Source organism: Chaetura pelagica, unplaced genomic scaffold (assembly GCF_000747805.2).
Source record: "Chaetura pelagica isolate M959 unplaced genomic scaffold, ChaPel_1.0 scaffold16, whole genome shotgun sequence".
Lineage (NCBI taxonomy): Eukaryota > Metazoa > Chordata > Aves > Apodiformes > Apodidae > Chaetura > Chaetura pelagica.
Genome location: NW_009953721.1, coordinates 2,076,768 through 2,103,578, shown reverse-complemented (window position 1 = coordinate 2,103,578; position 26,811 = coordinate 2,076,768). Strand labels below are relative to the sequence as shown.

Sequence of the window (26,811 nt, the reverse complement as noted above, 5' to 3'; positions counted from 1 at the left end):
AGTTATATTTATAATTTAGTCAGTAGAATATAGTTTATAGGTTAAGTAAAATATGTAACAAAAAAGGAATGTAGATGAAGATTACCTAAAATGGTTCTTACCTCATGGTTATAATCCAGTATTCCTTTTAAAATTTTCTTCAGGTTGCTTACCTATTTAACAAGAAGAAGAAAGAAACACAATAAATGTAGAAAATAAATTACAGATAAGTGATCATAAAATAGGCAATCACAGAAGAATCACACAAAAGAATAGTATGATTAAATCTATTTGCACAATGAGACTTACTGTTTCAGCAGTTTAATTTAGAATCATGAAACTTATGCAATAGCCCATTATGATCAGGCTTTCAGATCAGATGACAAATCTTTACTAATTGACAGAAGCCATTTAAATATACGAAAACCATCACATTATCATGGATAGGCTTTAGATCAGACTCTAAAGCTTTAATATTTTTCAGAGTACTTATTTATTTTGGGATTATCTAGAAATTGACACATTATCTTCTTCCTGTCTTCTCTTACAGTATCCTACTGACCTACTTTCTGCAGAGATAAACCTCTTCTTCCACAGCAAAACCAGCTACTGCTCAATATGCTGCATTATTGCCAACTTATGTAAAGCAAAATTTATCAACTTTCTCATTAATTATGCCTCTTGGTCCTTTTTGCTCTTCTCCCAGTTCTTATCAATTCAATGTCTGTCTTACAGTATCTAGGCTAAATTCACATTTCTCAGCAATGCCTTCACTGCCATACAAAGGTAGTTTCTGTTCACTTGCATAGCCAATGGCATCAGTTATGTGTTTCCTGCTGTATGGAATCTAAGCCACATTTCTCTAGTACTAAGCACTGTTTTCTTTCCAGCAAAAATCCATTTACATCAAGTCTCCGAGATAAAGACTACATTTAAAAACCATAAAAAATGCCCAGTGGATCTCACAGGTGATATTTAGAAAAAAAGAGGTATCTTTGCTAAAAGTAACTGCTACAGATTCCCAACACTTGATGTCCAAGTATTTAAGCAAAGAATTTAGATAGTAGTAGCAGTGCACCATCTCCTGTGACAGAGAAGCAGCTGAGGAAACTCAAGGGTGTTTAGTCTGGAGAAAAGGAGGCAGAGGGGAAACCTTGCCACTCTCTAAAACTACCTGAAAGGAGGCTGCAGCAAACTGGGTGTCGGTCTCATTTCTGTAGTAACAAGTGGTAGGATGAGAGGAAAATATCCTCAAGCTCTGCCCAGGGAGGTTTATTTTGGATATGAGGAAGTAATTCTTCACCAAAAGGGTTGTCAAGCATTGGAATAGGCTGACTAGGGAAGTAGAAGACTTATAGATGTGTCGCCTAGGGAAATGGTTTAGTGGTGTATGTGGTAGTCTTAGGTTAAGGGTTGGACTCAAATGATCTAAGGGTCTTTTTTCACCTACATAATTCTGTGAAGTCTATAAACAGGTTCTGCAAATGCTGAACCTGACTGAATTAGCATTCACAAATTGTTGATGAGAACAGTAGCCACAGTGGCAAACTAGAACTATAATGAAGGGATAGCAAAATTTCTCAAATCCCAGCTGTCTTTAAAGCCTGTAAGAACTTCTATATTCTTGACTACACTCCAAAAATATTCAGCTAGCAAACTCTATCCACTGACAGAAGCCATCTATGTGCCAAAAAATGTGAGGAAACACTATAGAAAAGAGGAGACAGGAAAGCAAAACAACAACACAGTACTGAGACAAAATGAGGTGATGAAAGCAAAATCTAGGCTCTTACTAAAAGGCACTCAGGAGAGGAACAGGCTACACACATTCTAAAAGATTTAGCCATGAAATCCGAAGTGGAAATGATCTGATTACCTTATTCCTATTAATCCTCTCCCTTTTGGACACAAGTGGCAAAAGCAGATTATGATCACTTATTATGATACAAGAACACCCTGATTGTCTTCATAATCATGGAACTTCAAGTCATAACAAGAAACAAAAATTCAATTTGACTTGGTAAATCCACACACATCAAATATTCTGACAATCTAGAATGAGATCTGGAGATGCTACCTGATAGCATGTATATAGCAACATTTCACTGTCTCTCCCATAACAGCATAATAGCCTTCTAGCCTTTTGTCCCAAAGCAATGGCCACCACCTCTCAAAGGCACAATCATAACCAAAGTCTGCAACAGATTAAAGAATTTAAAGAAATGGAAATAATTAGATTTTTACGTCAAATCACCAAGATTACTGCATTGATTGGAATATAATTTTCAAACTTCATTCATTAAAATTTTCCAGTTTGTAATTTACCTGAGTCTGCTGCAGAAAGTGCCACAGAAACCCAAAGGTCATGTTGCAGAATTTAAGTCCAGCTTATCGATGTGAACATTGTGAGGAACCTTGAACTTGAACATAATCCCAAAATAAGAGAAACAAAATTGAAGTACCTGCCTAAAAAAACCTTTTGCCCTTTCCTTCTAAGCATTGTTTGAAATAAACCCCCTTAAACTCAGAGTCAGTTTCCTCCCTATAACTTTCATAGATCTTGGACCTGATATGTTGGAATAAAATCAGTATTGATCAGAATCTGTCATCAAAAGTAACACATAGGGCAGCATCCTTGGATAAAGAAAACAGCAAGCAAACTGGAAAAAAACAACCTTGTATTTGAGGTCTCATTTTATTCCACTGTCAATCAGCCATACTAGGATAACTTGCTTTTAGCAGTTAACTCTACCATCTTTGTTAAGCTTAAGCCAGTCCATAAAGATGCTACTTTAGCCTTATAACTGTCTGATTGTATGGCAGATACAATGATCTTCAGTATTAATTCAAGGGCTTTTGATTTGTTGGGTTTTTTTTTAAACGTGTCTGCAGTGAATACACTTAGATGGTTCTACTGCCACTGGCAGAGAATCACCATGGGAAGCTACCACAAAGGTTTTCTATTTTGAAATTCAACTAAATAGCTCCAGTAACTTTTGTCAGGTCATAGCAGAAGTTCTTAAAAGGAATACTTCAAACAGAGATGAATATAAACGAACAGCAAAGAAAAAAAAAAGTTAAAGACAACACATTACATCAGAATTCTAAATAAAAGCAGGTGATGGTTGCTCAGAATTTCTTTTAAAATCATTTTTCTTATGCAAATGAGCAAAACCTAACTAAAACTACTTAACAAAAGACCATTATGCAGTGGCAGAACACAACAGAATTTCTAATATCAATCATGACTATAAAGCACTGTATCATCCTTTGGAGAACAACCCACAATCACATGGGATGCTTACTTGCTTGCATCAGCAACCTGACTTCCTCCTTTTCCATTCAAAGCACATACAATACCCTCCCAGCCCATTTCACATCCATGCCCTGCACCTATACCTCTGTTGTAAAAGACATGAAACTTACTGTGAAAAAAAAAAGTTACAACTACACTTTATTCCACTTCAAAAGCTGTTGCAACTTGCAATAAATGGATTATTATTTCTAGATTACTCTCTATTAATTTTCTCTTTTCCATCTGTCGTTTCCCCCATATTATATTACAAAGGAGAAGACACCCACTTTGAACTAAAGCATCCACAAAGGCATGTTATAGTTCATTTTTGGACACCTAAACTTCAGTAATAAACACACAGAGCTGTGTGGATGTTCCTGATGTTCAATGACCATTACCCTCTCAGTTTACAACCATCTTGACTGTAGTATAGTATTACATAGTTAGCACACACTGTTCAGTATGACCCTTACTACACAGTGTTAACCGGATGACTGGAATGAAAACAGAGATGATGTACGCTGGGTTACTGGTCTGACAACACCATATAACTTAAATGTTTGTTGGCTTTTTCTCCTTTTTTTCTTTTTCTCAGTCATCACACAAAACCCCTAAAACAGCAGTCTGTCCAGACTTCTTACTTTACAAATATACTTGAGCAACAAAAGGACAGCCTAGTGAAGTGGAGAGCAGAAATGCCCTGAAGTTTGTGATTGCTGGCAAAAAGTGAGCATGGGTTATCCAACCTTTCTCTCTAACCTCGTAACAGCCAGTCCCCAATTTTGCCTTTATTCTTCTAACACATGTATGACTGAAAACCTGTTTGTGCTGAAAAGTCTGTGCAAACTGATCCTTCTAAATTTCAGGTCCTGAAGTGTCTGAATGGGAGCCTTAATGTTCCAAAATGCTGTTCAATAGTATTTTTCCTGGGTAATTATGCACAGACCTATTTTCCCTTCTCACAGGTTGTAATTAAGAACCTTACAACCTCTGTGTTGTTAGGGCACACTTGGAAGTGGTGAGAGAATTCTTAATCAATCATCTGCTGCACTTAAAAGCGGGAGAGGAGGCAGGGAGGGAAGGGTGAATGTACGTGTGTCATTCCCAACACATACATTAGGTTTCTGCAGTAAACTGCATTCTGCAGGAGCCTCTCTCTTCACTGACTATAAATGGAGCCTAGATATTATATCACTAGCTTTAGGGGTTATCCCCCTCCACTCTGTCTCCTGCAAAAAGAAATCCTCAAAAGAAGTCCCTTCCTTGAGTTAAATTACAAGAAAAAAATAACTGAATGGGGCTCAACACATTTAACTTATGTTTGGAGACACTGTTGATTTAGGAATTAGGGGTATATTGAAACAGAATTAAATAGATCGGCTGCTACTTATCTTTTTGATAGAAATGAATGCTGTCTTAAAATACGTCTATACTCCCTTCTTCCTTGCAGAAAAACATTTTTATGAGAGGCTTTCACACAGAAAAAACACCTTTAAAAGACTGCTAAGGAATAAGTGTTCTCTTCGTATGCCAAGGAACAAGAAAGTAGCAGAAAAGCTATACCAGACACTGAAAACCAGCTTCCGTTACTCCACTAGTCAATCTAGCTTGTCTTGTAGAAGTTGTTGAGCAAACATAACTGTATTACTGCAGAGTCAAAACCAATTCTCAAAAATCAGCTTGCTTTATTTAGGTTACAGCACTAAGGAGTCTGTACTCTAATTTAATTTACTATTCCATTTTGCAATACTGTATCAAACACAAGACATTCAAACTGTACTAGCTGCAGAAAGTCTAGTGGTGCCTATTGTTTAAATGTACTGTTCAGTAATGGAACAAACACAGCCTGCTGCTATAAACATTGATAAAACTGTACTTCTGCTGTAGTCTGAATGCCAAAAAAAAAGTCCTGAAGTCAGAAATCAAGCTGAACAATGTATATCCTTCCTTTCCCAAGCTAGGTACAACCACAATGAAAGGAAGGAAAAAACAGTGTCAGTTTTACCCCATCCCTAAGATAGTCAACAACCTATTCTGTAATTGCCAAAAATTAAATGCTTGTTATCACTTCATTAACTGTTTAAATTTTGGTTCTGTTACTGGTATTCCTGTATGACTTGACATTGAACTATTCTTGTTTCTTGATTAGGGAATTTCATTTCTGCAAAATTTTGTCAACACAATTATTTTGTATGCTGTTTCCCATTTTCAATAAAGGCCATTTTATCTTCAAAATGTTGTCTTCTTCAGCATGTATATTTGGTTTAAACTAGGTTTTTTGTTGCTCAAGGGAAAACATATACTGCTATGTGCACTGATGTATGCCATGTAAAATATTTTTAATAAGACAACATTCTTGCAGTTATTGAAAAATGAATTGCTGAACAAAAAAAATAATGCAAGCTGACCCATATACTCTAGTTTATTCCCCATGCAGGACAACACACAAGCCAAAACTAACAACTGCATGATTTTCTGAGTACCTCTTTCAACTGGTTAGGAAGGATGTATCATTAGCGGAGGAAGGCCTTCACTAATCTCTATCAGGCCCTCCTACCCACTGTTCCACATAGCAGAACTACTTGCACACTATATTTTGGGTTGTTTTTTGAACTTATTTCACCTACTATACTGATATCGGATGCAAAGAGCAACCATGTTTTAGAACTAATAAAAACATTATTCATTCTTCTAACATTATTTGTAGGGTAGTGAGATAACCAAATTATAGTTTCTCATGGTGCTTCTTAAAATATGAAGGAAAAGTCTACATCACTGAGACACACAGAAGTCTGTTGCCTACATTTTAAATCTAGTGACAAACACATACAAGTGCACAGACTGAAAATGTTCCTAAAAATCATATTGAAATTGATGGATTGACTGACAGACATTGGAACAACTGGACTACTAACAGCATTTACTCACACAAAAAGAAGAGGAAGAGTTGACAAAGTATAGGGTTACTTCCCTGGTTACAAAATAAGAGTTAAAATACCACATTTGTGCCTTTTTGGTATTCTTCAGGAAAAGGGAAGCAGAAAAAAAAAATATATACAAAAAGCTAGGGTAGACATCTCTTTTAAAGAAAAAAATATTCAGTCTTTGGTTCTTACTTATATGGATGTACAAAAGAGGGAATGACAAATAAACTGAAATTTTATGTGATGTTTTTTCAACCTCAATCACATAAGGAAGTTACTGAATTGCTCAGTCTTTTTTTCTTCTAAATTTACATCTGCTAAGTCCTAGTATATGCCAAGTTGCCAGGAGACATAAAACAAAAATTCTCCTCAAGCTCTGTTTGAGTTACAGGAGTTGCTGCCCCATTTTCAATCAGCTGAAATGCAATTATAACAAACAGTTCTTAGTTTGTGGTTCTCTGTACTTAACAACCAAGACTTCAATATTCCTCGGAAAAAAAGCCACATAAATATTTTAGAGAAAAATAACCATAATATGTTGTAACCAGCTGTTCACTTGCAATTCCATGTGCTTCTTTGAAAAGGTAATTTAAATTAACTGCTCTACAAGCAGCAGAATAAGAAAACTTTTTTAGGTTTTTTTATTTGCCGGTCTGTGAACATATCCTGATCAAGGTACCCACCTTTTCTATAGCAGCCCTCACCAACAAAATATTCTAAAACAGCACAGAATTGACCAAGCAGCAGAGATCATGCTGACAAGTCTGCTTGCCAAGACACACTTATAAAGCAGCAGTATGCTCCATCCTTGTCCCAGGCAGCACTCATCTGTGTGTCTCTTCTATTCAGTGATGTTGATAAGCCTCTAAGTACTAGAGCATTTCACAGTTGTGGCCCTTCCCCAGATGTTCACAAGGATTTGTGGCAGCCGGAACAAAATGGTTTTATTGAAAATTTGAACTAACAGACAAACCATCACTATTTTGTTTCCCCAAGTAATCAGGCTGGAAATGGCAATTTAGAAATGTACATGTATCATTCTCTGAAGAAAACTGATTAGAAATTACTAACATATTAGAAGATATTCTTCAGGTTTTATAAATCAAAATGCTCTTCTGTTGCACCACTGTAAATCCTATTGCCTTAAGGTTTGCAGAGAAAGTACTAGAATACCAAGTTATACAAATGACCCAGCAAATAGACCGCGGTTAAAAAACATGCTGAGTACAAGCAACACAGAAAAAAACCAAATTCCTCTCCTAAAGCAAACAATCCACACAGCTGACAAAGTAAAAGGAAACAAAACTTTGCCATTTTATTTAAATAAATTATTATTCTGCTATTTTATGCAGCTGCTTCTCAGAGCTCCTTTCACACTTTGCATTTTAAAAAATTTAATTCAATAATTCAACATAATTAATAAAAATGGTTTAAAACTCAAAATGCTGCACTATAAAGAGAGGTCTTAATCTAGAAACATGCTAATATATTTTATATTATATATTTTATATTAAGAACTGAAATAGAGATTCACAGGCAAACGTAGTAAGTCAAATACCTTTAGCCTCCAATTATCTCCTACTTCTGTTTTGATCCTGTTCAGCCAATTTTCATCAAAGTAAACTGGATCTCTGAAACACAAAAATGTAAACATTAAAAAAAGGTTACAGAAACTATGAGGATACTTCAGTGATTAAGACCCTATCTCAGGCTGAGGTTATTTAAATTGCTACCTTAGTATCCGACACGTGGCCCGTACACAGGTAGTTCAAAATCCAGAACTAATCCTGGACACTTCTGAGGCCTTGCAACATGCTGACAGCACAGCTTCACGGGTGTGCTGTGAGTACCTCACATGTCCATGGAAGCTGCTATATTCAGAATGCATTCTGCCAGTTTTTCCCCCCGTAAGTTTCAGTTCCTCCAATTTATCAGCTCATGCTGGAGTAATAATTGCTTGCATTACTTGAAAGTGTTACAAAAATTACTACTTTTCCATTTATTGCAGATCCCTACTCCTGTACACTGCTTACAGCTATCAAACTTGTAAATGGGAAGCTTGAGACTAAACTATTTTTATATAGCAAGAAGAGTTGAGAAGCATCCCTGAAGTACTTACTGAGAATACAATTTACCATTATTTCACCTATTAAACACCATCAGTTTTTGCAAATCTCTTTTCATGCCAAATCTAGACAAATCTTCATGTAAACACCTTTCCTTTAAAGTTTTTCTATCATTTGCACTTTTGGCAAGGCAATAAAGATGAATAACAGAGCACTGTCTGTAGAATATACTTCTATTTCTATAAACATCTTTCCTCTCTTCCTTTTTCTCACAAGCACATCCATAAGCAGCTTCTTCGAGACAACTCCCAAGACTGTCTTGCCTGCAAGTTCCAAGATCATCTAAAAGGCTAACATTTTTTACTATTCATGTAAGTCAAATTTTCCTTGTATCACACAGAATTTTGAAAACGCTATTCTCAGAACCAAGAAGTGAAAATGCACTATAAATAATGGGTTTTAAAGAAGCAGGTCAACATACGGGAAGGATCATATGTCATCCAATATATGAAATAAATAATAGTTGGGAGGAAAAACACCTTTTTTTTTTTTTTTTGTAAGCTGTTTCTGCTGTATTGTCTACAGATAGAAGGATTCTGGACTGAACCCTTTTTTCAAGGGCAAGATGCCATTAGATCTTCTGACAAAAGCTCAAGAAAGCTGAATGTGCCTGTTCATTCAAATGACATCTAGATTATATATGCTGTAACCCAGCAATTACATCAGTACTTACATTGGGTAACAGACTCTGTAGCCACACTTTGTACCTGATGCACAACATCTCCCGTACTCCACCTTCCCTACAATGTCTTCTTCACAATGCAAGCAGCCCATGATATAATACACAGCAAGGGAAAGATATTACAAAAAAATAGTGTTTCTCTACTGACACATTCCAATTGCTATTTTTACACATTCTGTTACAGGCTTTGGTGAAGATTATGGCATATTTCCTTTCCTCTGACATGGCATCCACAAATATACAGCTGCAAGAACAGCTTTAATTACTAGTTAAGTTGATGACTCCAAAATTACTCGCATTCAAAAACAGTGCAGTTCTAGTACAGATGACAGAATCTTAAACTGTGAAACACAAAAAGCAATGTCTTATCCAGAGTTTCATCTGGTTCTGAAACACGTTTTCAAATAGCTTTCAAATGGTCTTTCTGTCTTCAGGAAAGAGCTAAACCTAAGAATAAAATGGATTCAAATACATCCATGTTCTGCTAGGCATGAAGAAGGTTCTGCTTTGATATGAAAAAAAGAGGTCTCTCCTTGCAAAAAGTCTTAATTTGCCTAACTTCCACTCAATCACAACAAAATAATCTGGACAGTAGTGAACAAAGCAGAGTTAAAGTTCCATGTAGACCTACTTAATTCCATTTGAGGTGTGAAGTTCAAAAAAGCACAATGTGCTGTCAGATGGGCCTTCTGGGATTTGCCAACAGCTGTGTGAGCCTTGCTTACATCTAGAAGTGTTTATGCAGCTGAGTGAGAAAGCAGGTATACCTAATCAGCTGGCCTTCATCAGCAAAAAAGACCAATGGAACTTTCTTAAGCACTGTATCTTATCATTTCAAGGATTGCACTTGGTCACTAACATCTTCAGCTGCTTCATGGCCCCAGTGTTGTGAATATATCCATTCTTGACTGACTATTTTTGTTGTAAATATTTACTCTAAGAAGCAACATGGGTAAGCATAAGCAACTGCCTACAAGCAGAATTATATTTGGACTAACTGGCTAATATTACATATCCAATTTTCAACAATAAGAGCAACAGCTGAGGAGCAGGGTTACCACCAACTCATTCCACTCTGGAAGCCTATACTTCAATAGTAAATAAGCAGCTTTTTACAGCTGCAACTGCAAAAGAACATATGAACATACGAACCAGCAATTGGCCTTCACTGTCTTGACAGAAGTCTTGGGATACCTACACTTTTACATATGTCAGACATATATAAGGAAGGTCCTTAACAATTAAATCTAAACTCAGTGTGGTACTCCTATCCCACAGACCTCATTTGTTTCTTAAGTACACAAACCTCACGGAAGTATCTAAGGGTTCAGTAGTTGAAAAGCAATGAACTCTAAATCATCAATATGTAACAGTGGCCAGAATAGTACCATCAATTCTTTTTATGCCACCTGCATGCAGATTATACAATAATTAGTAGCACATTGCAAAAACACTTTGCCAGAAGTAAAACAAGCAGAAAAGTAACAGGTTGGCTATCTACACCAAGCAAAACCTAGAATTATCATCCTTTCCTCAACCATAAATCACCTCAGAATCATTCCTAGTGTGCCATTTTAATTTTATTTCTGTACTCAAAAGTCCAGTTAAGGTTAATACTAACAAAAAACTTTCTGTCTGTATCAAACTAACAGAAATTAAATTTGAAATTAAAAAAAACCCCAAACAACAAAAACCATCAGGATTTCTAGAAACACTTTTTAAAAGGGGCTTCCAGACATTAGGTCATAGCCCTTGCTGCTAACAAGCCTCTCTCTGCTGTATATTTGGGAATCAAGTTTCAATCATATTCACTGTTCTTTAAGGCCCTTAGACCATGTCGTTAAGAATGCTGTCAGTTCTTACAGCATTTGAAAAACCATCACCTAAGCAAATATGAAAATGAGTGACTGAGAACTGAGCAGCTGTGTTTACAAAACCTACCAGCCCATTTTGAAGAGGTACTGCACTAAACAAGGTCAGAAGAAAACTGACTAGGAGCATCCTCATTGCCATGAGATTACTTGTTTGAACCAAGCATTTTTAATTTAGTAAGCTTCTCTGCCTAGATCCAAGCTTGGACAATGTCTTGCACCAGGTAACATTCCAGGTATTTGCACATCAGTTGACTGCTGTGTAGTATCTGAGTAGTACTGCAGAAAAATTGATAGATTTTCTGCAGAGCACAAGATACCTATTCTGTTGTTAATACTGGATCACTTCACATGATGTTGTTTTCAGCAGTGCTCAGTTATACCATCTCCATCTTAAATAAAGGAAAATTTGCATACGAAATAAGTGATCATCTCTCCACATCTTAGATGCCAAGAGACAGAAATATTCTTCTGAAGAAAACCAACCCACAGAGCATGTAGTGTAACTCATGATTATTACTCATTTTAACAGTAGTACAGTACAGTAAGCTGCTTTAAGAAATGTCTGTTTACAAAAATTACCCTCTCCCTGTGATTCACAAAAGCATGGCTTTTGTGTTTTGTATGTGTCAAAACATAAACAGTATGTTACAACGCATAATATTACACATGAATAATTCATTAAGTGGAGCACACTGCATAGATGACAAATGAAAATATATACCATCTCTTACATTTATCAAGGCCAGCATGACAGACAAAGAAAGAATTAAAACAAGAGGGACGTATGGGTCTAAACAGTCTCCAGACTGGGATGAAAGGAAAATTGGGAACTGTAGTATAAAACAGGGAACTATGCTGTTCTAGGAATGTCCATGGACAGTGAAACATAAGTAACATCAGGAGAAAAGAGAAAAAAAAAAAAAAAAAAAAAAAGCAAGCTACAGCACTTCTGGTCTGTTTTAAATAACTTAAACTACATTAGTTTAGGCAGACAGTATAATCATAGACAGCTCAAACATTTTCATTTGTTTCAAATCTTTACTTCTGGAATATAGCACTCTGCAAAATAATTATCAACACTGGTTATGTAGAATCATCTTATCTTACTATATTTTATACCAGTTCTACTCAGAGGGGCCAGTAACCTTCACATCTGAACACAAACGAACAGTGAATCAGGCATAATAAACAAAGCAGGCAAACAAAAAAACCATAAGCTAAAACATAGGCTGAATTTCTTCCTCCTAGATAATGTAGTCAGCAGTGAAGAATTCCATTCAATGGTACTTTTTACCTGAAAGTTGAAGATAAGGGTTTTATGATAAAAAGAAAGAAAAGTGTTATTCAGGGATGTACCAACACATGTTGATTAACAACTGAATCTGTAAGCACAGTGCTCATGCTTGGTTACACAGCACACATTTCTGCAATGTTATATCACATACTGTAACAGTGAAAAGCTTATGAAGGTGTCAGTAATTGTCTCTGTACCCTTTTCTTCTTGCAGCCTCTTCCAGCAGTTTTATTCCAGAAAATTCTGCTACACGAGTTGTTACTTCTGATGAATGGCCCTTACAAAGGGGGTGCTACCTTGAGTGCAGAATATTTTAAGAACAGTGTATAAAAACTTGAGAACAATATAAGGAGCTGCTTTTTTTTCTTTCATTGACAACAAATCCCACAGTTCTGTGTTGGGCAAATTTTCTGCATATCTAAAGCAAATAACTTCCTGAACTGGGGATCTCTTTCAAACTGCACCTCATCATAGATTACTGTCTTAACTTCAACTTGTTTCCACTACCTCCTGTCTTCAGAGTACGAACGGACTCTTTCTGTGAAGGTAGAAGTTAAAAAATAGAAAGAACAGAGATCAGACTTTTAAAGTTTTCAAGAAGAAATGCTATCCTTACTCTCCTATGGAAACACATTCAGATCACTGGGTCACCCCAGCATCTTTCAATTTTCATCAATGCTCTACTGAACTTAAAGTTCTTCACTGACTGCATTTTTTGATTCATAGCTAACTTTTCCCCCCCCTCCTTTTTTTATAAAATTATTTTTCAAACATTAATTTACTACATCAAAAGTCCTTATGCACTCAGAAGTTGTAGAAATTCTCCCCTCACACCTTTATGTAATTAACCTATTAGTACTACTAGCCTCAGAGAGCATATAATGATGAAGAATCCTAAACAAGTGTTAGCTATACTTAGACACATAAATTTCAAGAAAGATGCATTACAGAAATAGTAGTTCACCCTTGTCGATGGAATAAGACTGACAGCATTTAAGCTTTGTATCTCCAGTCCAGATAATAAAATTGTCCTTTTAAGATTAACTTGCTGAGAGATTTTCATGTCGAAGCCACAACTGCTGAAATTTTCTCTGCAAATGCCATGTTTGTGGTGACCTTGTGCTTTCAGGCTCTGCTTACTCTTTGCTATTTAAGATCACTACATGACGTCAAGCACCCAGCTGTCTTCTCTTACATATATCTATCTATACCTGAAAAATTTTTCTTCTATGTGTTTATAATTCTAGGGACACAGCGGAAGCCAGTATTGCTAATACAAAAAGAAGGGTAGACTGGAAGAGCTTGCTCTCACTTGCTTCATATTGTGAGATTCCTCACTATGGTATATGTGGTACCTGTTTGAAGGAGCAAAAGAGTATTTTCACTGCTAGTATTGTTTTTGTTTTCAAGAAAGAATACTTAAAATGGCTTTGTGAACAGGCTCCTGATCAGTTTTCTAGTCAACAATACAAATGCTGATCCCTCTATATGGCCTATGCTCCCATCTTTCAAGTCCAGGGAAACAGACTAAGTTTTGGCTAAGTTTGTCATTGCTCTCTACTGAAAAAAATCAACTGGAGCCATATTCAGTTACTACAAAAATAAGAAGCAATATCTTCCCGCAAAAACTTCTCATATGTTACCACTCCTGCTTTACAATCCAAGATCAGCTTGCTGCTGCACTTCAAAGTTTATCAACAGGATTGCAGTCAACATAACTGCTAAATCTCTGCATGAGAATAAATACTAATTTTATCAGGTCCAAATTATTACCGAGGGCATAGAGAAAGAGCTTTAAATTGCCTAGCTCTTCTTTATATATTAACTGGTTAAACAAAAGAATTCCTGCATTCAGTGTCAGTATGGCAATTGCTACAGTAAATAATGATAAAGAAATGCAACAGTTGCATTGTACATCTTTTTTCAAAACACCAGTTCAACAGCTGAAAACAGGATCTCAGAAGAGTTTTCCTTTTTCAATGCCAAGACAGGGAGAAAAGCAGTATTTGAAGTAATGATAGTACCAGGTTAAAATAGTCAATAAAGTTATTAAGGGGCTGTTTTATTTTGGTTTGTATCAAGGTATGTCACGTTTTAGATCCAAATTCTCATTAGTCTTTGAACTAGTCAATCAAGAATATATACAGTTATCAACTGTTGGCCCATCATTAAGTTAAGTGGAATCTGTATGCTACAAAAAACCTACAGAAGTTCAAGACAGATACATACCCAGATTAAATACATTACTATTACATTTTTTCCTAAATGCTCTGAAAACAGATTCACAGATGATTACCACTGTGGTTAGAGCCAGGATCAAGCCAATTTTCTTTTTACTGATTTTCTTCATGACTCTTGCTGAAATTAACAGCCAATTTTCCAGCGAGTGGACTGATAATGCTCAATGTTTACAGTTACTTCTGAGAGACCCAGGCCACTTTGCTCCACTTGTTGAATCTGCTGCTTTGGACACTAAAGGAGCAGAAGACCCATATCTACAGCACTTCTGTAGGGAAGAGTGAACCAGACAGGTGACTGAAAGTAGCCAAAGAAGTATTCCATCCCCCTATGTGTCATACTCAGTATAAATTCAGGGATCAGAGAAGTAAAGATCTTTTTCATCCATAGCCAACATTCAAGATGGACTCAATCCATCTCCTTTGATCCCTAGGCCCATGCATTCCTGATGCCTGTATCTCTACCCTCACTTCCTGTCTACTCTGCTGCTATCTCTGGAAGTGGTCCAGGACTTTTTCAGACTGCCTGCTGCTCGGGGGAAGTGCTGTGGGAGTTGCTGGGGATGTGGGAGGCAATAGGGCTTTTGCACATTCCTGAACCTATTTGTATATATTTGTACCTATCTTTTTTATAATTCGTTTTTCATTAAAGCTGTCTTGTTTAATTTTCAATCTGGAAGCCTCTTTCCTCTCCTGGTGAAAGGGGAAGAGGATAGAGAGCTCACTGTCTTTAGTTTAATTGACAGCCCTGTGTTAAACTGTGATAATTATGCTGAAATCCTGACTTATCATAAAGTTTACTGAACACACAATTTTTATGGTCACCACCTTTTTATACTCCAGCAGATAAAAAGGACAGTATATTTTCAATTCTGAAAAATGTAATTCAAACTACATTGTTTTTACCTTCTGACCTGTAAATCTGACGTTCAGACTTTAGAAAACTTAAAAGTGAGACCATTTAAACGCTGTGTTGGAAAATCAGTTTCCAACTGGGAGGGTTTTTGTGTCATCTTTTGTGTGCAGCAAAATACATTTTAAACAGTAGAAAGACTGCTTCAATTACTTTGAAGCAAGAAGACTGCTGACATTACTTGAAATTAGTTTTGTTTGATGGAAAAATACATAAAGATTGGATGATTCCTACAAACAATGCCTCATCTTCCTCAAAGAAGGGGAAATTAAATGCAGAAAAAACTCCGCAGCATTTACATCTTCTTTGAAGTTTCAGATAGGAATAAAAGACTGTCCTCTGCTTCAAGCCTTTAGGATTCTATGTTCCAGATTTGACCGTTTCACCTGCTAAAAAGGATTGCCTTGAAATATTTCACTACATTGAGATTTCCCTTCCCCCTTTTTTCTTCCTGTAAAATGGCAGCTCTTTTCCTAGGAGGAAAGCTCCTGCTCCACCTGAAGATTTGCAACTACAGGACAGATTCTGTGTCCTCATGGAAGTGAAGGGTCTAGGAGCTCTGTCAAGTGAAACATTTGTGTTCAATAAACCTTAGACACACAGCAGCACATCAGGGAGGTGGCAAGCATTAACAAGGGATGGAGGGCCTTCATCTTCTGACTGTCTTGTCAGCTAAGACAGGTTGCTGCTTGCTAAAGGCTTGAACTCATGGCATTGCTGAAAGACTGCCAAAGCCTGTCCAGCTCCCAGACTATCACTCATTTTGCTTTTCCATATGGGCACCAGCTATACAGCTGAGGAGACTGGGAAAGCATAAAGTATGTGGCTCTGGAAGCTATGGTCAAGGCCCAAGTGGTTCTCCCCAGTCATGCCAGTTAGCCAGAAGTGCCTAAGAAGCAGACATATCCTGCAGTTCAACAACCAGCAGTGAACTGGTGTTGGCAGCAGGGTTTTGGTTTCTGTGACCATGGACCCCTCTTTAAGAATAAAGGACTGCTTGGAAGAGATCAGATACACCTGACTATGGTGGGCAGAAGCATCTTTACCAACAGGCTGGCCAACCTGTTCAACCAACAAGTTTTGAACAAGGAACAACAGAAGAGAGAAAATACAACAAAACATCAAGTGGCAAAGAAGTGGACTCTGTTGACAAGCAACAAGTGTGGGACGACGTGAACAAGAGATCCCTTATGGCCAACAAAGCAGGGCTGAAGTGAGGTCACCCCAGGCATAAGTGCTAAATAAAGGTGTACAGAAAAATTCTGAAGGGAAAGCTCTCATTCTTGGGAATCATCAAGACTGAATGGACGTGTGAAATGCCTATGCACTAATGTATGCAGCACGGAGAAAAAACAGAAAGAAAGAGAGCTCTGTGTGTAATTATTAGGCCACAGTCTCATTTGGATCATAAAGACATGGTGGGACAGCCCAGATGACAAGGCTACTGCCATGAATGAATACAGGCTCTTTAGAAAGAACAAGCTGAGAAGGCAGTGTCAGGGAAATACTCTTTATGTGAGAGAGCAGAAGGCATGCATGAGCTCTGCCTTGGGATAGATGATGAGCCAGCTGAGAAATTATGGTTCAGGATCACCATACAGATCCATATAGGTGATGTTATAGGTGCCTGCTAGAGAACACATGATCAGGGTAACATCATCATAGACAAACTGATGAATAGCCTGGATAAGTGAATAGTGAGGTGGGATGAAAAATTTCTGAACTGTCAGGGCTATGAGCAACAGTATGAAGTCCAGCAGGAAGTCCACTAGCAACATACCCAAGAGGTAAATGCTATTCAAATCTTTTAACAGTGACCTAGGTGATGGAACAGAGTGCAGGTTTTCAAATAACACAAAACTGGAAGGAGTGTTTGATACACTTGATAATTGTGCTGCCATTTTATCAGCATCATTTGTATGAGGTCTGCAATTTATCCATTGGGATTTATGAATCTACAGTCTGCTGGGGAAGATCAACACCATTAATTCCTTCCTCACCTCCTAGAGATATCTGAAGGGACAGAAGAGTATACATATAAAGAGAATCTGGTTGATACTATTTCTTTGATTTTCCAAAGAATATGACAAAGCCCTTCACCAACATTAGAAATTAAGTGTCTCCTAGGTGATGACGTTCCAGCAGAGGGCCTGAACTATATGATCTTCAAAGGACCCTTTCAACCCTAAAAATTCTGACCTCAACAAGATGGAGAAATGGGCTGACAGAAACCTTACACATTTCAGCAAAGGTAAGTGCAAAACCCCACACATCAGTATATGCTGGGGTTCGACTGGCTGGAAAGCAGCTTTGCAGAGAAGCGGCTTGGTAGAAACCAAGGTAAACATGTTCTAGCAACATGTCCTTGTAGCGGAAAAGGGCAACCACATACATCCTGGACTGCACTGGGAAGAACACTGGCAGCAGGCCAGAGGGAACACTAATGACCTCTGCTGAGACCACATTTGAAGTGCTGTGTCCTGGGCTCCGCAGCCTGAGAGACCTGGACATACATGAAAGCTCAGCAAAGGGCAATTAAGATGATTGACAGACTGAAGCATCTCTCCTAAGAGCTGAGACTGAGCTGAGTCTGTTTAGACTCAGGAAGAGATGGCTCATTGGGATCTTACCCATCCTGAGTATAAATACGTGATGGCTTCTTCTTCTTCTTTATACCCTCACATAATCTTCTCAATGGTGTCCAGTGAACAGACAAGTGACAGTGGACACAAACTGAAAGACAAGTTTTTCCATGTGAACAGAAAGGAAGAAACGGTCCCTGCTGTTTTGGTTTTGCTTGGGTTTGTTTGTTTTGGGTTTACTTTGGTTTTATTTTCTAAAAACTGTGAGGGCATTTGAATATTGGAACTGATAGCCCAGAGAAGCTGTAGAGTTGTCATTCATCCATATTGTCTGGGCACAATCCTGGGGCAACCTGGTCTAGCAGAATCCACTTCAACCAGATGAGTTGACTTACACATTCCAGAGTGCTTTTCAACCTCAGCTACTCTATGATTCTTTGACGGCAAACCAGAAGAACTGTTTGTAACTATTCTGTATTTGTCCAGTTTTCATTTTCAATAAACTACACAGAAGATATTTTATTCTGCCTTTACACACAAGACAGTACACTCTTCATGTCAAAAGGAATAAAGCATACCTTTTTTAAAAAAAAAAAAAAGTCTGTAGAAACTGCCATGCTTAATTTGGACTGCTGACTTTGCCAAAAGCTAGAAACTGCTCAAGTTTCTAATGAATGATAAAAATAGTGTTTCTGTGAAAACAGGCAATTCTGCATATAGCTACATTTCAGATACTTATCTGTAGTCCTTACAACCATCCCAGATTCATCAACTAAGAAGCTGAACTACTGCATTTTATTCTATTTGATCAAAAAGCTCAAAAGAACTAAAACATTTTCTAGTGTGCCAGCTACTACTCCTTCACTTTCTTTCAAGAACTTACTATCTTTGCAAAAAACTAAACTGACAGTTCCATTCAGTTTATCACAAAAGTTTTATTGCATGAAACTAATTCTAACATTAGTGATATGCAGACTGTAGTTTCAAACAATGATCAGGGCCTATACCTTACCTTGCACTGGTTTCAACTTTTTAAAGCTTGATTTTGTAAACATGGTTTTAATCCAGCTTACTTCCCAGTAAGATCACATGTGAATAAATACCTTCCTAAAACATTTATTTTCATTTAAAATAGTTATCTGAAAACTATAGAGAAAAAAAACAAAACATATTAAATCATGTTTCAGATTAAAGTACTGTCTAAGCATAGGAAAATTCAGGTCCTATGGAATACCAGCCAAGTTTGAACTAATAACACTTAAATACAGCAAAATATATAGATAGCAAAACTGTGTGTCTTTAATGAATAAAATAAACCATTTCTTACATTTTTTGAAGAACCTGGGCCATCACAACCCCACTCGTTAAATCTTCCACGGTCTGGCATGGTGCCTCAACATTAAATGTCTGGATCTGTGGGAGAAAGGAAAATGTTATCTTCTTTTACTTCAATGTCAAGGGAGTAAATCCCACATGTCTAGTGTACATGTTAGGAATTAAGAAGTTTTAGATTTAATAGCAATCTGGGCTTACTATCGTGTTTTCACAAACATGTAAACTTTCCTACAAATAACATCAGAACATTGTCCAAAATGTAAATTTTCCACACCATTTCCTAATTTGGAAAGTCACTGGTTCTTCTCTTTGCCCATTCCTGTACTTCTGGAACATAAAGAATCACAGAATATATTGGTTTTGAAGGGACCTAAAAAGGTCACCAAGTACACCCTCTCAAGGAACTCACATAAGAAGCTCAGCTTTTAGAAGTAACACTGATCATGCAAAATCCTTATAGGCTCCCCACAACCAGAAGATCAAACGTAGAGGGACACATATAATGGGAAGCCTCTGGTCTTCAGACAGATGCTAGGATTACAAGATGCTGCTATGCTGAAGAGGAATGGCAAAGACCATAGCACGAAGATGACAGAATTACTACTAAAGACTAGTTAATTTGTAACACATTCCCCTCTGCACACTGAACAGAACTTACTGAAACCAAGCTAAGGCTCATTTGCTGAGGATGCTGTGCAATATTCCAGGTCATGCAGAAGCAAGAATAATCTCCTAACAAAAAAACACTCATCAATACACATAATTTCTGTACAGCTTCTATTCTTCAATGACATTTTCATGCACATAGCATCAAGCTACCTGAAACCCTGCCCCTACCATATCAGCAAATGCTCAAATATACAAGGCAAAAACTCTTTTCTCCTTTTCCTCTCTCTCACTTTCTTCCCTTGGAGTGGAAAAGAGCCTTTCCACTTCAGCACAGTCATTTCAACTGGTCTGTTATTTGACCACTTACATTAAATTAACACTATTTTTAAATTATAAGGATGATTTTTGTGAAAACACTTTTGATGACACAACCTTTGGAGGGTATCTGCCTAATGCTTTCTGCTATACTCCTCCTCCTAAAGGAAGACTGTGTTTTTTTGTAATAAGCACTACTTGTATGCAACAAGGACAAGAAAATCTGTAAGGGAGCTTGCAGCTTCAGGCTACATATTGTTTAGAATATCAACCGTGGTTTTTTTTTTCTGAACTTAATGTACAACCATTCATGCTTTAGTAGTGTTTGAAACACTAATTCTGCTCTAAGCCACCTCCCAATAAATGCCCTCTAGACAAATATATTACTATTTACATAACAGTGGGAAATTCTGCAGGTCCCTCTTTTGAGAAGGCCTCAAAAATTCAAGAGCACAATATCCAAATATGGACCTCAAAGTAAAGAATCACAACAAGGTAATATAAAATACCACAGGATTACAAAGGAATGAGCTAAGGTCATCAAAGATGAATCATCCTCTGACCAGGGGGATAGGAAAGGGGGAGGTAGGGGTTATATGAGGGTAACCTAAAGTAATCTAAGACTAATTAGCATGGTAAAAATCACACCCTTGAGAGGACTGCTTAGCCACTAATCAGAGCACATGCAGAGGAACACTAGTTATACAATCAAAAGGTGAATAATGAAAGAATGCTGTGCGACTTTCTCTTTGTTGCAACCTGAATAAGAACCTGCAAACCCTCTGGAGGGTCATGTTACCTTCATAAAATATCATCTGGCACCTCTTTCTGTGCAGAACTGGATTAAAAGGCTAAAAGGTGAATCTGGGCTCTGTGTGCTCATTGGCTCCTGTGGACCTGCGACAAACATAAATCCTAACTGAGGGACAACACAGATTCTTGTAATGCTACTGGAATGTCACGTAAGCACTCAACCAGCCATTTAGCATTGATTTAGAGAACAAGCACCTAGCACCCAATGCTCCTTTCTTTCCTTTACTCTGGAATAAAAAAAAAACCCTAGCACTCGATTAGGAACAAAACTAGCAATGATGTCTATGAAGACCAAAAAAAAATGAGCTCTCAAGAAGATCACTGCTAAGTAAGTTATCAATGTCCACATTCCAAGAGGACAAGAGCAAATTAACTGTGTAGCACACAAAACAGACAAAGACTTCTACAGTTCAGATTCAGCAGATTCTCCTATAGCATGGTCTGAGCTACACAGAAAACACAGCTCCTCACTTCTTCTCCAGAGAATGAAGAAGTCATTATAGATCGATAAGACACTAGGTGAAAAAGAGGATAGGTGGGTGGGGAAAAAACTCACACACATTAAAATCACCACATAACAGGATATAATATCAAATTGGTATTTTGCCAGAAAAAAAATATTATCTACGGTCTCTGAATTGCAGCAATACTGCTGAGGATATACAGAGACTATCATAACTTAGAATACACAAACTCAGTAACACATTAACCAGGAAATAATACTTTCTAGTAAAAAAGATGTGATGACATCTAGGATGCTTATGCTAGATGAGGTTCAAAATGCTATACAGATAAAATTCTCAAGCATAGACAATGAAAACTTGTTTCTAAGTTTGCACATTATACCATTAAATAATAATTGAAGTAACTTTTCTGCACAATAGATACCTACATACTCTGATGGAAGAAGAAAGGTTGCTAAGACTATTCCCATTACATGGAAAAACCAAATGCATACTCTTTGCTCTTTTGTAATTGATTTTAGCATCATACTTCCTCAATACTATATACACAACAAAAGGTCAAAATTGTCATTAAGGCTCAGGCAACCAGTCTGAACTCTTTTTTTCCCCAGAGTCACACTTGCAAGATTGCCACTGAGGACAGTAACGCTTTTCACAGTTAAGTGACAAAGAACAGAAAGACATATTAAAAGTAATCATATTACTTGATTCTTCATATACACTTAAATTTTGTAATTAATGTCTTAGCTTGCATAGGAAAAGAATATACAGCATAAGATTTCAATTAAGGTGTCAAAATTTATGCCTAAAAACATTTAATTGGCTCTTAAAACAAATTACCTATAACCTTTTCATAACCCTGAGAGATACAAAAGTAACAAATTTTCTACCAAAAAAAAAATACCTAAAACGACTTTACAAATTTATGTCAATGTTAACTTTCTACACCATTCTCAGATAGGTCCACAAAACGCTAACCCACTTAAGATAAATAGTAGAGTTCACTTTATAGAAGGGAGAAGAATGATAAGAATGTCGCAACGCAGAAGCAGAGTCCAGCTGCAGAGACAAAGAAGCAGTAACTTTGTGCATGTGTGTCTCTAAACAGCCATTAAATAACAGCTGTTAAAACACTGCCGTTCCTGTGCATTGTGGTGTGTTTCCTCCTGCAAAGTTTTGCTCCTGCTTCTTGCAATAAAGTGTTTGCAATACTGTCCCCATCGTTAGCTCCCCAAAGCTGCATTTAAATTCCCATTTCCTGTTATGATTCTTTTTTCTCCACTTCTTGTACCACTGTATGGAGGCTTGTCACCACGCCTGAGGGACAGGATGCCATTCTGATGGACCTGAGCAAGCTCAAGAAGTGGACCCATGTGAACATCATAAGGCTCAACAAGGCCAAGTGGAAGGTTCTGCACCAGGGTCAGGGCAAATCCCATTATCAATAAAGGTTGGAGGATGAAGGGATTGAAAGCAACCCTGAGGAGGACTTGAGGGTACTGGTGGATAAGAAGGTCAAGATGAGCGAGCAATGGGTGCTTGAAGCCCAGAAAGCAAACTGTATCCTAAGCTGCATTAAAAGAAACGTGACCAGCAAGTTGAAAGAGGAAGGAAGTAATTCTCCTCTACTCCACTCTTGTTGGGACTCCACCTAGAGTACCGTGACCAGATACGTGGTCTCCAACATAAGAAGAACATGCAACTATTGGAGCCAGTCCAGAGGAGGACCTCAAAGATAATCAGAGAGCTGTAGTATCTCTCCTATGAAGACAGGCTGAGAGAGTTGGCGTTGTTTGGCCTGGAGAAGGCTCCAGGCAGACCTTACTGCGACCTTTCAGTATTTAAGAAAAGATGGGTACAGAGTTTTTAGTAGGGCCTGTAGCAATAGGGCAAGAGAGAACAGTTTTCATCTGAAAGAGGGTAGATCTAAACTAGATATAAGGAAGAATTTTTTTTTACAATGAGGATGTGGAAACACTGGTACAGCTTGCCAAAGAAGCAGAGGATGTCCCACCCCCAGAAACTTTCATGGTCAGGTTGGACAGGGCTCTGAGCGACCTGATTTAGCTGTTGATTTCCCTGCCCATTGCAGGGGGGTTGGACTGAATGATCTTTGAAAGGTCCCTTCCAACCCAAACTATGAGTCTATCAGACAGGAGTCTGGGGAAAAACAAAAGGAAAAAATACACCAATCACTTGGCTCAATCACTAGCCTCAGTAGGCCTTCACACCTTCTACTAACTATCATGTAATGAGATAAAAGGGTTAATTTATTTCATTTTATTAAATATCAATCCAGACCTCTGATTCACACAGCCATGAACATGAACTGTCAATTTTTACACAAACCTTAAAATAAGGAGTAACAGGTGACTGTTTCAATGCGAAGAAGTCTTATCACCGGGGACTCAGTAACTGCTGCAGGAAGTCAGAACCTTAGTAAACCCGAGTTGTGGTTCCAGATTACATATATGACTAGTGAGGATTTATTAGTTACTAGGGCTAGGAGACAGAAATGTATTGCATGAAAAATACACTTGATATGAAGGTTAGAGAACTGGGCAAACACTCGGTTCTCAAAGACTGTAGCTGAAGACCAGGATAAAAGTTGTGATGGGGAATCTACCATCCCATAAAGCTGGACAAAAAAAAATAAAAAATAAAAAGCACCAACCACCACCTCCTCCAGAGACAAAAAAATGCCCTCCAGCATCTTTCCTTTCTCAACACTAAGAGTTAATGTAATACCTATTCTTCACACAGTGATTATAAACATAGCTTGTTTTTTATTGCTGGTGCAGTTGCATAACAGACTCTTTATGTATTCTTTTGTAGTAATACCTGAAATCTTTATTAGGGGTTCCTAGCACTGATACAGTGGTGTGTGACTGGATGCCCTATGCACAAACCAAATAAAAGGTAACTCCCAGTTTCCAATTTCTCATCAGAACATAATACTCTCCAACTTATAAATCATCCCTTAGAATTATTTATCCATTATTCCCCTACACTTTTGCAACTGACTATGCAAGCTTCCAGTTGGCTGCCATATAGAGCCTAGAACCATATTGTATCACCACAGAAGAAAGAGATCACACTGGTCAGATATGGATGCGAATCACTACTCAAGCCATTAGCAAGAACACTTGAAAGAGAAAACAGGCAGAGAAGATTAAGGAGGGCTGGATACTTCTGTCCTCATACATTCACTCAATATTACTTGAGAGATACAAAAGAATCCCACTAAACCACATTTCACACAGTAACAATGTCTGGAGGAAATCAGACTATATACATATGTATATATATATGTATGTATATATGTTTTTAAGGATGGTAAACTAATTATGTGATACAGAAAGTCGTTCTTCCTCAAATGCCAAATTCTTGTATTGAGCCATTGTCATGATGAGAACTGGATACCTATCCTAGAACCTGAATGATTCTATGATCTACAACATCTAAACATACACAAGTCTATAGGGCTGGATGGGTTACACCCAAGAGTGCTGAAGGAGTTGGTTAATACGCTTACCAAGCCACTCTTCATGATTTATCAACAGTCCTGGCTAACAGGGGAGGTCCCAACAGACTAAAGGTTAGCAAACACTCACCTACAAGAAGGGCCAGAAGGAGGATCTGAGAAACTACAGATCTATCAGTTTGATGTTGGAGCCAAGGAAGGTCAATGGAGCAAATAATTTTGAGTGTCATAACACACCATTTACGGGACAACCAGGTGATCAGACCCAGCCAACACAGGTTCCTGAAGGTCAGGTCCTGCTTAATGAACCTCATGTCCTTCTGTGACAAGGTGACAGGCTCAGTGGATGATGGAAAGGCTGCAGATGTAGTTCACCTGGACTTGACCAATAGGCCAAGGCCAATTGCATGAGTTTCAACAAGGCCAAATGTGGGGTCCTGCACTTTGGCCACAACAACCCTAAGTGGTGCTACAGGCTTGGGGAGGAGTGGCTGCAGAGCTGCCCAGCAGAGAGGTACTTGAGGGTGTTGACTGACAGCCAGTTGAACATGAGTAGTGCTCCCAGGTAGCCAAGAAGGCCAACAGTATCCTGGCCTGCATCAGGAATAGTGTGACCAGCAGGACCAGGGAGGTGATCTTACTCCTATAGTTGGCCCTGGTGAAGCTGCACCTTGCGTACCATATGCAGTTTTGGGCACCACAGTATAGCAAGGAAATCAAGGTGCTGGAGAGGGTGCAGAGAAAAATCAGGCTGACTAGGGGTCTGAAGAATCAGCCTTATGAGGAGAAGCTGAGGGAGCTACGGCTGTTGAGCCTGGAGAAAAGGAGGCTGAGAGGAGACCTCATTGCTCTCTACAGCTACCTTAGAGGACATTGTAGTGAGGTGGGTGTTGGCCTCTTCTCCCTAGTGACCAGCGATAGGGCAAGAGGAAATGTGGTCAAGTTGCAACAGGGAAGGTTCAGATTGGATATGAGGAAGAATTTCTTCACAGGAAGAGTAACGAGGCATTGGAACAGGCTGCCCAGGAAGGTGGTAGAGGCACCATTGCTGGAGGTGTTCAAAAAATGGGTAGACCTGGTGTTTTAGGGGTTGTACGGCGGCAGATGGTTGGACTTGATAATCTTGAAGGTCTTTTCCAACCTTAATGATTCTGTGGCTTCAGTAAAGTCTTTTATATTGTTCCCCACAGCATTCTCCTATAGAAATGGGCTGCTCGTGGCCTGGGCAGCCTTACACTCTGCTGGATCAAACACTGTCTAGATGGCCAGGCCCAGAGAGTGGTGGTGAATGGAGTTAAATCCAGTTGGCAACCTGTCACTGGTGTTTCCCAGTGTAATGGACAATTGCAAACATGCTTGCAGCTAAATAGCATGGAAGAGCCCTACAAATTCTAGTGGTAAAGTATATTATCATCAGATTTACAATGCATCTTTTTGTGCAATACTTGCTCTGCTATATGCACAACTCCAAAAACGTTTCCATGCTTCCTCTGAACAGCTGTCATCCTTTTGTGGGTCCAGCTAGTCCACTGAAACACAACTACAGCTTTGTATTAATTCTGAAGTTTTTGCTTGCCACATGCAGGAGTGGAATGCTGGCTGAACTCATTTTGTGTTTAACCTTAGAGAGCTTCTGCTTCCACCAAATCCTTCCCCCTCCTTTCCCTGCCTTCTCTCATTCATTGCCCAAACAGTAAGTACTAAGTAACTCACAGGAATTATCAAATCATATATGGCAAAGTAAGGCAGGCAGGAAAACAACACATATTCTTCAGGGCACAAAGTCACTACCAAGAGCTTAGGGAAGTGGTTATTGCCCTTTCTTTTCCTGTGTGGCAGGACTTGCCAGGCTGTTAGCAATAAAAGCCACAAGGATACTACTACC

The 26,811-nt window shown here is 38.2% G+C and overlaps 1 protein-coding gene across 1 annotated transcript in view; it reads right to left on the bottom strand.

Annotated features, from left to right (window-relative positions):
• Positions 1 to 26,431, bottom strand: part of HOOK3 (hook microtubule-tethering protein 3) — a 68,524-nt gene extending 42,093 nt beyond the window's left edge. Inside the window, exons 1-4 of the mRNA XM_010000475.1 lie at positions 26,386 to 26,431; positions 19,234 to 19,321; positions 7,757 to 7,829; positions 102 to 152 (exon numbers count right to left, since the gene is read on the bottom strand). Coding sequence (XP_009998777.1) covers positions 102 to 152; positions 7,757 to 7,829; positions 19,234 to 19,321; positions 26,386 to 26,431 — 258 coding nt within the window. The remainder of the gene's footprint in view (positions 1 to 101; positions 153 to 7,756; positions 7,830 to 19,233; positions 19,322 to 26,385) is intronic.
• Between the last annotated feature and the right edge of the window lie 380 nt (positions 26,432 to 26,811).